The sequence below is a fragment of the Sinocyclocheilus rhinocerous genome, unplaced genomic scaffold (assembly GCF_001515625.1).
Source record: "Sinocyclocheilus rhinocerous isolate Xijiao unplaced genomic scaffold, SAMN03320098_v1.1 scaffold769, whole genome shotgun sequence".
Classification (NCBI taxonomy): domain Eukaryota; kingdom Metazoa; phylum Chordata; class Actinopteri; order Cypriniformes; family Cyprinidae; genus Sinocyclocheilus; species Sinocyclocheilus rhinocerous.
Window position 1 is genome coordinate 158,662 of NW_015636562.1, and position 10,272 is coordinate 168,933.

Here is a 10,272-nt window from a genome sequence, read left to right on the forward strand (position 1 = left end):
TATGAAGAATATCAAAAACTTTAGGAGTCAGCTGTCCACGGTAGTCCTTAAGATATCAGCACAATAACACACTCAGCAAAATATTGTCTAATTATCTTTATCGATAAAATCCCAGAAAATATTGAGATATTATTTTTTGTCAATATTGCACACCCCTAGTACTGACACAAAATGATTTGCAACGGTCGCTTTGTCACGCCCAGTGTAGACAGCCTCAAACTGTTGGTTTATGTCTCTTTTTCTTTTCTTTTTTTTGGCTAGTAGAAGTTATGAATGGCCGGTAACTTAAAAATTTAGTAGCCAAATTGGCTGGTGAGTGAAAAAGTTAATTTCAATCCCTGATTGTGACATAGTTCAACTTAAACAGTATTTGTCTTGGTGTGCTTGTTATGCAAGGAATATTTCATGACATGTCACCACCTGGATAAAAACATGATAAAAATGTTATGCATGCTAGATTAACTTTAGAAGACAAATCTGTCACTGAGGTGTGCAAGTCATGACAGATATTTTTGTTCACAACACTACAGATAAGAAAGCTTCAGATTATTCTTACAATTAAATATGAAACATGTAATCTTAAAACTACCAGCTGACTGGTGAGTATTTTATTTACTCACCAAAGTCATTTTACCTTCTTTTTCAACTTGTTTCTTTAGCCTTAAAAATTGAAGCTTAAACTTTAATGAGCATGTCGAAAAATACAGATTATATAATGACCATAAAAAGAAAAGAAGCAATTATGAGCAGTAACAAGTGAGTTGTGGTGAGTGAAAAACATCCCCATGAGAAAAGCACATTTCCATGTTCTCTTCCCACGCCCTGCAAACAGCCAGAGGCTAAACATGCTGCTTGTACACATGCGCAGTCCTGTGACTCAAAAGAGACTCGAACACTGCGCATGTGCTTACAGACTCTAAACATTTCTAAACTAACCATCAATAAAAAAGCATGAGTGTGAGAAAGACTTCAAAATTCAATTGTAAATGATTTCTGCAGTGTCACATTTACTATAAGCTGTTTGTTTGTTGAATGCCACAAATCTAAATGTCCCACTGTTTCTCTTTTTAAACATTTGTTTGCCAGCAAAATTGTATTAAAAATTAACATTCAGTGCCTAACATTATAAACTTCTGTTGCTGTGCTCTTTGTACAGTACGCACTGTGTTCAGATGTGAGGAATGAGACGAATAAATAGTACACTGACAACTGTGGCATGAACACATTAATTGTATTGTTTTGGAGGATACACATAGTAGAGTGCATAAAGTAATCATTTAGATTACTTTATCATTTATTTCCTATGAGATACTGTAGTGGAGTATAGACATGATTCATCTACATGATTTGTCTCTGTCCAATGACATACAAAAAAAAAGATACGTAAAAAGGTAGGCTACATAACATTCATGCACATTCTGTGTGAGTTCATGCATTAATAATCATTCATCTTGTTCATGATATGATGCATTATGCAATGCCGCAATTTACTTACAAACTGCATACATTTCCCTGCATTATGTCATTGTTAGTATAAAATTGACACATAATCAGACGCAAATGATATATCCTTTTTTACAGACAATATATTTAATTTGTTATCAGATCTTTAAAAGCCAGTTGTGCAGCCCACCAATAGCACTAGAGAACCCAGCAGTAAGAGCACCTACTAGTAAATACCAATGCGGTGACCTCCAGCGATAAAATTGCTGCTGGTGTGAACGCCGCTTTGCACATGACTTAAACAACATAGACGTTTATTGTAGGTTATACTTGAAAAACTGTCTTTGTCCATTTAGCAGCTTTCTCTTACTGCGGCAGAAAGAGTGACAGAAAACATCTTTGTAGCAGTCATGCAATTTCCTCCTTGGCTACTTATCAAAAATGAATCACACCAGTGCCGCCATAGATAATTGCCTGCCACATGTAATAAGAATTGATTTCCAGCTGCACATGGTGTGTTTTTTGAATGCCGAAAAAAGTATTTATTATCTTCATCACCTCTCCTTGCATTTTACCTTGCATGACATTCCCTATACTGTGTTCTCTGACTGAATGACCTTCAAGTGAGGAGTCCAGCGGTACAGTGATTACTGATCACATGGTGAAACATCCAGTCACTCACAACGGGAAGGTGTGGGGGTTCTTTTATAGGACACTGAAAAGCTTTCAGACTTGTGCTGGGTTGCCAAGGAGATGTTATTTGAAAAAGAAAGAGGCAGTTTTACAGTAGTTTTTGCTTGTTTTTACAGCAGTTCTCTTTTCTTTCCCTTTTCTTCAGAAGCTAGAGGAAATTTCTTCAGAACATCAACATAGCACACCAGTGAAAGGGTAAGTAAAGGTTTTTGTTTGTTCTGAAATGAATGAAACAGAATGCACTCTCACAATGCACTTGTCTTGATCAATTCACGAGATTCATCACCGTTTGAAGGACAACAAAAGATGGGAGTAATTTTCATTCCCTTTCTAATTTCCAAGCTGTCAAATGGTTTGCACTGATAAGGAAAAAAAATCAATTAACTCAGACAAAACAGCCCAGATAATTGGCTAAATTTCTACCCTTGCAGCGGTTGTGTGCCATTTTTATGCATTCTTGTAACAGCATAACCCATGCCAAAGGGTGTTTCTGCAGCGGCGAAGTCAAAAAACAATGAGCCTTTCAACAAAGTCACTTCCCCCCAAAACGCTGACTGGTTCAGGGTGTACTAAAACATAAACGTCCCAAATAAGGATAGGGTGGGACAAAATTGCGGCTTTCCCTTTCAGTCATCAGACCCCGTGCCTCATCTGTCAGACCGTCACGCTTGTTCGCTCAGTTCAATTCTCATTCCGTTTTTTATCGCAGCCTTGCGGAGCCAGTGCGGAGGAATTATCTGCTGTCAGGTCCTGCGCCGGGCTGATAGGGAAACGCAGCGCACCGAGGGCCACTGCAAGGTGAGAGGGACGGCCGCAGGGGGAAGGGACCGACGATGCCATCTTCCACCATGCAAATGTTTGCCTTCATTCTGGCGGTACTGGGAGTCGTGAGTGCCACGGTGGCCACGCTGCTACCCAACTGGAAGGTGAGCGCAGATGTGGGCTCCAACATCATGACTGCCATCTCGCAGATGCAGGGACTGTGGATGGACTGCACCTGGTACAGCACTGGAGTCTTCAGCTGCTCGCTTAAGTACTCGGTGCTGGCGTTGCCGGCTTATCTCCAGACTGCACGCACCACTATGGTGCTTTCCTGCATGATGGCGACAATGGGACTCTGCCTGGCCGCCCTAGGGCTGAAATGTACTCGCTGGGGTGGCAGCTATCGCTCTAAGGGACATACGGCGATTTCCGCAGGGGCTTGCTTCGTCATAGCAGGGGTCCTGTGTCTGGTGCCCGCATCCTGGTTCACCAATGAGGTCATCACTACGTTTATGGACTCCAAAGTGCCCAAAAGCAGCAAGTACGAGCCAGGCGCGGCGGTGTACGTGGCATTTGTGTCGGCAGGATTCCTTTTAGCCGCAGGCGTAATTTTTTGCTTATCGTGTCCTGGAAGAAGAGGCGGTCCACTGGATTCGGGCTCGTCCCACCCCGACAAGCCAAAGCAGCAGAAGCTGCGCCAGGAGCAGCTGACCCGTGACCAACCGAAACAGCAGCACCTCGAACAGCAGAGTCAGACTGAACCGCCGGAACGAGAGGAGTCGCATCGAGAGAAACTGCAACAGGAAAAGCTACAAGCCGACGATCGTCAGCAAGAGAAGTCGGTGCCGGACAGGTTGAATCTGGAAAAGGACAAACAGTACCACTCTCCATCCCGAACCCGAAATCAAGACCCCAAGGCCGTCTATAGTCTGCACGACTACGTGTAAACAACAATCGAGTATTTAGAGTGTTCTTGCTTATCAGACTGCCTTTCTTTGTGAGCGGCAAAAAGAGGAGGGGAAAAGCAGTGGAGCAGCAGGAGGAATAATGACTTTGATGCCGTTATCAACCCTTCTCATCTGTGCTTTTGCTCACAGCAAATCGAAGCAGTGGAGGTATTTCCAAAGCCCCGGAACAGACAAAGTAAGGATTGTGAATCCTTGGGTACATGGTTTTTATTGCAACTACAAGAAAAAAAGGGGGCCAAATGGTGACGTATCATAAAAATGCAACATAAGAAAGGGGAATTTCTTCAGATATTAATGCAAGGAAAGTTCTGAAGGTGCATTGGTTTGAAAAAAATGAGCATTTTATAGTTGCCCCATCATTAAGCTAACACGCAAACTCTCAAGAGCAATTTTATCAGCCTTTTGGTAACTGGAACCATGTGAGATTAGCAAGTTTTAATTCAGAAGCTTGTAGATGATACATTAGGCAGTATGTGCATGCTGTTTGTAGATAATGCTGTTAATAATGCCGCAAAAAAGCTTGCAGTTGTGAACGGGATAATCAAGCTTGCACCTGAGGATGCTTCACCCCATCAGCTGTCCATTAAATGGTGCGTGTCCTTCAGAAAAGGGATTTTGACATGTCCAGTCCATATTTTTCAAAGAATGGTGATGGGGGGGAGGCACAGCGCCAGAGATCGTCTGAGGTAATGATGCTCTTTGCTTTTCCATTAGGTTCGCTACGGATGGGTGCACAGTGCTCATTTATTGCGAGGAGGCACAGATACACCAACACACACACATACACATACACATAAGCTTTCCTTCCCTCCCTCGTACTCCTGCTAGAAGGGTAATGGGGGCTTGCACCCAATCATCATGATGCTGTGCGTCAGTGTGTCGTGCCTGCAGGAAGTGCAGTCGGCCCTGTTCTAGGGCAAACAGGACGCAGTAACACGCTGTTCACACTTTTGTCGAAAAGTAGAACCAAGGTGACAGAAATCTCAGCGGTGGCTTCGGACTCCCCCGCTGGGCAACAATTACCCGTTTGGTCTGCGTCTCAATTCGGTCAAACCATCTGCAGTATTTTCTGATTGCTAAGCTGTTTTCACTTACAGTCAAGCCTTTGAATGTATTTTTTTTTCAAAGAGTCTGTGAAGACAGTAATGTTTGATATAATGTACCGCATTTGATTCAAGCTAATGCTAAGTGTCATTGTCTGTGCTGTGTCCGTCGTAACGATGGTCAAGGGCTCCTATTGTCTCCAGAGAGATGCCACAGCAAGACATTTTCTGCCTTTCATTTCTGTCTCACATATAAGCACACATACTGCTCTTTGTGTTTGATACGCATGTACAGAATGCTTTAGAAATTGACACAATGGTTGAAAGTGACAATGAAAGAGAGCAACAAGACCATGTTTTAAACAAAGTGCCAATGGTCCATGTCTTGCTTTATTGTGCATGTACTGTAAGCTTGATATAGTTATTGGGGTCCAAAAATCTGAGACCACTGGTGAAAATTATGCTATTTTGCATTATTTTCTAAATGAATATATTTTCCATTATAAATTAAATGAAATTATATCAACAAATTATTATTATTATATTAACAAAGTATATCAGCATAACAATTTAAGTGTAAATTTGAATGTCTGATGATTACGTATCATTTATTTAGAAATAGTGCAGAATAAATATTCCTTCTCAGGTTTTTTGTTCTGATGTTTCTTTGTTTTAAATGTCTTACATTTTTATTTTCAATGACAAAAAGTCTCAGATTTCCATTATGGTCTCTGCACTGTAAACGGTAGGCTATGTTCACACTGAAGTTGAATGTGGCCCAAATCTAATTATTATCATGTGACATATATGGGGTTTTATAAATATAGCCGTTGTATAACTATCACATTGATTCAGACATTTTCAACTCTTCTCTTGCATATTTTTGTATGCGAATACGATTTATTTAAAAAAAAAATGACCAAGTGATTTTGTTGTAAACAGTTTGGGATTTTGCTTCTTGTGATTTTTAATCAAACACAACATTCATCTTATAAGTTATTCTATCGACCTTTGCAGTGAATAATAAAATAATAAATTTCATTATACAAAGTAATATACAGCAGAGTGCAAAAAAATGTTTTAAATATATTTTGATGTTAATAGAAATCAAAACTCTTCTAATGTCCTATAAAAATAGCAAAATATGATATTTTCATTTATATAATAAAATGTGTTGATGTTACGATGAACATGCCAGGTTTTCCAGTGTTTTCCACAGGAGTCACCTATTCAGTCCAGGTCACATGCAAAAAGTCATGTGAACAACTGCACAAAAATGAAGAATTGGGTTTGGTTTGTTGTGTGAACGTAGCCCCAGGAGTGTGTTTATATCAGCACATGTACATGTTTTTTGAGAGATAATGATGGAGAAATACTATTGGATGAGAAATCTGTTACTAAAAACTCTTCATCATGACACAGCGAATGTTGACTACATTGAATGTTGCTTTGTGCTAAATTGATCATTTTGAATTTTCTATTTTGGCTTGACAAAAGGGCTTCATTTAGTCCATTTAAAAACTGATGTGTGGCCAGTAATGATGTGAAACTATCAAATCCAATTAAAGCACATGCCTGTACACTACAGCAGAACATGTATGTTTGTTTGACTCTGGAAAACACAAGTGTAACACTCTGTTCTGTAATTTCTGCCCATTCTGAGCTAATGCTCACATCAATGACTTTTTGTACAACTGGCTCCTCTATTTCACATCATTCCCTCTTTGTTGTGAGTTCGTGATCTGACTGCAAACGCCTCTTCATAATGGTGTCTTGGTTGGCTGCGTCGGCCAGGAGTCAGGCCTGTGTAAATGAGAATCTGCATACTCCTCCGTGAGTGAATCGAAGCATCAAATATGCTCCATTTACACAGCTGACTGCCCTTCACACAGTGCAGCCACTTTTTCACTCAGCATTCATGATTAAGCCAGGCACACTTCACACACCACCTCTTACTGATCACACTAAGGTTAAATCAGCTGTCATATTCATCTGCTACTTTACATGTGCTTTGTTTACACAGATGGAGTCATCGTTTATTCTCGATCACGACACTGAAAATTATTCTACAATTCAAATGCTCAGAGTAAGAGACTCATCAAAAGAACAGAAGCTGTGCCGCATTGTGTTCATGAGCTCTTGGGGATCAGCAACAGTGACATATTCATGTTCCTAATATATGTCTTTATTCTTCTTACATGGCACTTTCCATGAATGCGATGCATCCGAGTTAAGTGTTTCATACTTTAAAAAGAAAAAAAAAAGATCACAAGAAATCAGCATTTAACTCTATAAAGCCACATATCTCATTTTTGATGACATGATATATATATATATATATATAATAACATGATCAATATTTTCTCTACTATGTATACAACCTTCTAAGTTACTACGACTTACAAGAAGGACTCTTTAATATAATTTCCAAAATGTCCACCTCCATAAAGTTTTTTTTTTGGCTTAGATAATTTCAAAATGAATATTTTCCTGATTTAAGCAACCCATGCTTACTTACTATTTCATACATTATTATTATTATTTTTTTTAAGTGGTCTTAATATGATACAGCGGGTATTTTTTTATTTAAATCATCATTTTACGGCATTGTACCATTATGGTCACCACAATAAAAGTGATCATCAAATTATTTAATAATTAAATGAATTAAAATTGAAATATTATTTTACTAAGATCATTTTGGAGTGTGAAGTGATATTTATAATGGCATTTTTTATGCATGCACCCTGCTCTATTATTATTAAAATCTTGTTGTTTTCATTGTTTTATATATACATTGTGCATACAATGTACTACCATCAAATTAAAAGGATCCTTTATGAAAAAAAAAAATGAAATAAACAGAATTGCTTGAAAGGCTTCAGAGTTTATAAATTGTTAAGATGGTTAAGATCAGTAAATTACCACATTACCTGATGTATCAAATATGTGAAAAAACATTTGCTTTTATGTCTAAATGTTTGATTGAAACATCAATAGTTCAATCAGTAGTTTAACTGCTGAATTGAATGAATTATTGAATTATATATTTATTTATTGGCCATTTATAGTATTTTTTAGGCCAACCAGTAGGAACCTATCATGAAACATGGTTTCAAACACAAGTTATTTCATCATTTAATATTTATAATCATTTAATTAGTAACCTCTGCTGTGAACAGTTGAGCTCACCCGCTGCCAAGCCTCCTAAAGCGCACTTATTTCAGACGGGCTGCGTATGAGAACTGCTCCAGCGAGGCTGAACACAAAGGCTTCTCCATCTGTCTCCCATATTCAGCTAAATGATTGAACACATTTAAAAGGGGTCACTTTGCAGGTGTGCTCAACTTGACATTATGACAAATGGAGTCTGACTTCCCTGCAGGCAATAACAGAATCAATTCCTGCGTGTATTCTGCCACCATGTGACAGTTTTCCCTACTTTTTTCATCTATTGCTTTATTGCTATGGGCAACAACTAACACCAAAACCTAAAACAGAGGAGAATGAAATGATATTTAGAACTACAGTATTTAAAAACCAACATTAATAACAAGTGACCGCTCTTATCCGCATAGGTTGTATAAAATATAACTGACTACATACAGTACATACATGTGCATGTGTTTTTGCTGGAAACCAGGTTGTTCCTGCCAGTAACTTATTTGTTTTTCCTCAAAGATTAAGCCATGCAGGTGCAAGTGCTTACAGTCAGTACACTGAAGTTGTAAATGGTTCATTAAATCAGTAGGGAAGAGAAGACCATGACGCATCGATACTTTAAAGAGGATCAATCCTCAATTTAAAATATCAATCCTAGGTTTTATAAGGCATCAAAATTAATGCATAAAGTACACCAATTGATTTATTACAGCATTCTAATAATCAGCATTGATTTTAAACCTATAAAACCTATGTAAAAAGTACACATACATACAAATGTAATGTTAAATAGCTGTAATAATTACTCATTTTATTCTCAAAAGCTGAAAACAAAATCTGGATGAAACATGTATTGTTTAAAATATACATTGTTTATGCTGTATCTATAATAATTCCTGTAAAAGTAACGGTGTGGAATGGAATGCATTATTATGATTGGTAAAGAATTAAAATGGTCACCAATAATGTTAGGGGATCTTGCAGTCTCAAGACTTGCTTGCTACTAAAAGTAGAGCCTAGTGAAAAATAAATACTAAGATGTATTTGAAATACATTTATTTCATGCTAAGTATAGTACAAATACATTTACATATTTATATACGTACTAAAAATACTTAAAGTCTGCTAAATTGGAACAACTAAAACTGTACTTAATGCACTTTAATTGTGCAGAAGTAGTGTTGGAGTCCAACTAAAGATATACTGAAGTATATTTCATTGTGCTAAAGTGGAACTATTGCAAGTATACTTCAGATAGGCTACACTTTAAATATCTCGCATTTTATAGGCCGATATTATTCAAAGATCATATAATACTCATTAATAGTCATATTAAAACACATCTTAGGCTTAATATTAAGAAATGTGTATTGTGCACACAAGTAGTACTCCAAATAAAGTTGACTTATTTGCTTTTTTTTTAGAATTACATTTATTTTAATGAAAAACTGTGATATTATATTTTGGCCTCATTTTTACCCTACTTAAAAAGGTCTTCCATGACAAATTTGTCCTTGCAAGTACAAGAGAAGATGTACCTTCAGCCTCATGTACCTTGTTTCTTGATCAGTCTCGCTTCAAGACTGTGCTGTGTGCAGATGAATCCACTAGAGGGCGAAACAGACTGTGATTTCAACGGTCTGATCTTCAGTTCACTGTGAACATGACAAACTACATCAAGACCAATAACCACAAATATCAGCACGTTTACTTTCTACTGCTGATGAAGCTTTCTGATTTAAAAAAAAAAAAAAAGATTCTTAGTTTCAGTTGAGTTAACAGTAAGACCAATAAATCAATACATACCCGGTCCATACCTCATTCCTCAGTACAGTCAGAACCACTTGATTGTCTCTTCATGGGGAAAAAAAAGAACAAATAGATTTGGTTACTTGAATAAAAATGCTGCTGGAAAACATTAAAAGTATTACTCATTGCTAGTGATGGGTGCTTTTAAAAACACACCTTCATGAAGCTTTTAAAAAGATACTCCACCCCAAAATGAAAATGTTGTCATTAATCACTTACCCCCATGTCGTTCCAAACCCGTAAAAGCTTCATTCGTCTTCGGAACACAATTTAAGATATTTTGGATGAAAACCGGGAGGCTTGTGACTGTCCCATTGACTGCCAAGTAAATAACACTGTCAAGGTCCGGAAAAGTATGAAAGACATCGTCAGAATAATCCATCTGCCATCAG

General features: G+C 37.8%; 1 protein-coding gene and 1 long non-coding RNA gene across 2 annotated transcripts in view; one reads left to right on the forward strand and one right to left on the reverse strand.

Annotated features, from left to right (window-relative positions):
- LOC107747963 (uncharacterized) overlaps positions 1-10,272 on the reverse strand; it is a 16,228-nt gene that overhangs the window by 1,205 nt on the left and 4,751 nt on the right. Inside the window, exon 2 of the long non-coding RNA XR_001640860.1 lies at positions 8,077-8,081. This is a non-coding gene — a long non-coding RNA (uncharacterized LOC107747963). The remainder of the gene's footprint in view (positions 1-8,076; positions 8,082-10,272) is intronic.
- LOC107747962 (claudin-20) lies at positions 2,970-3,938 on the forward strand. The gene has a single exon (XM_016562598.1). The coding sequence runs from the start codon at positions 2,970-2,972 to the stop codon at positions 3,843-3,845; it is 876 nt and encodes a 291-aa protein (XP_016418084.1). The 3' UTR covers positions 3,846-3,938.

Coding starts and splice junctions, on each gene's coding strand:
- LOC107747962 (XM_016562598.1), top strand. CDS start 2,970: ATGCCATCTTCCACCATGCAAATGTTTGCCTTCATTCTGGCGGTACTG.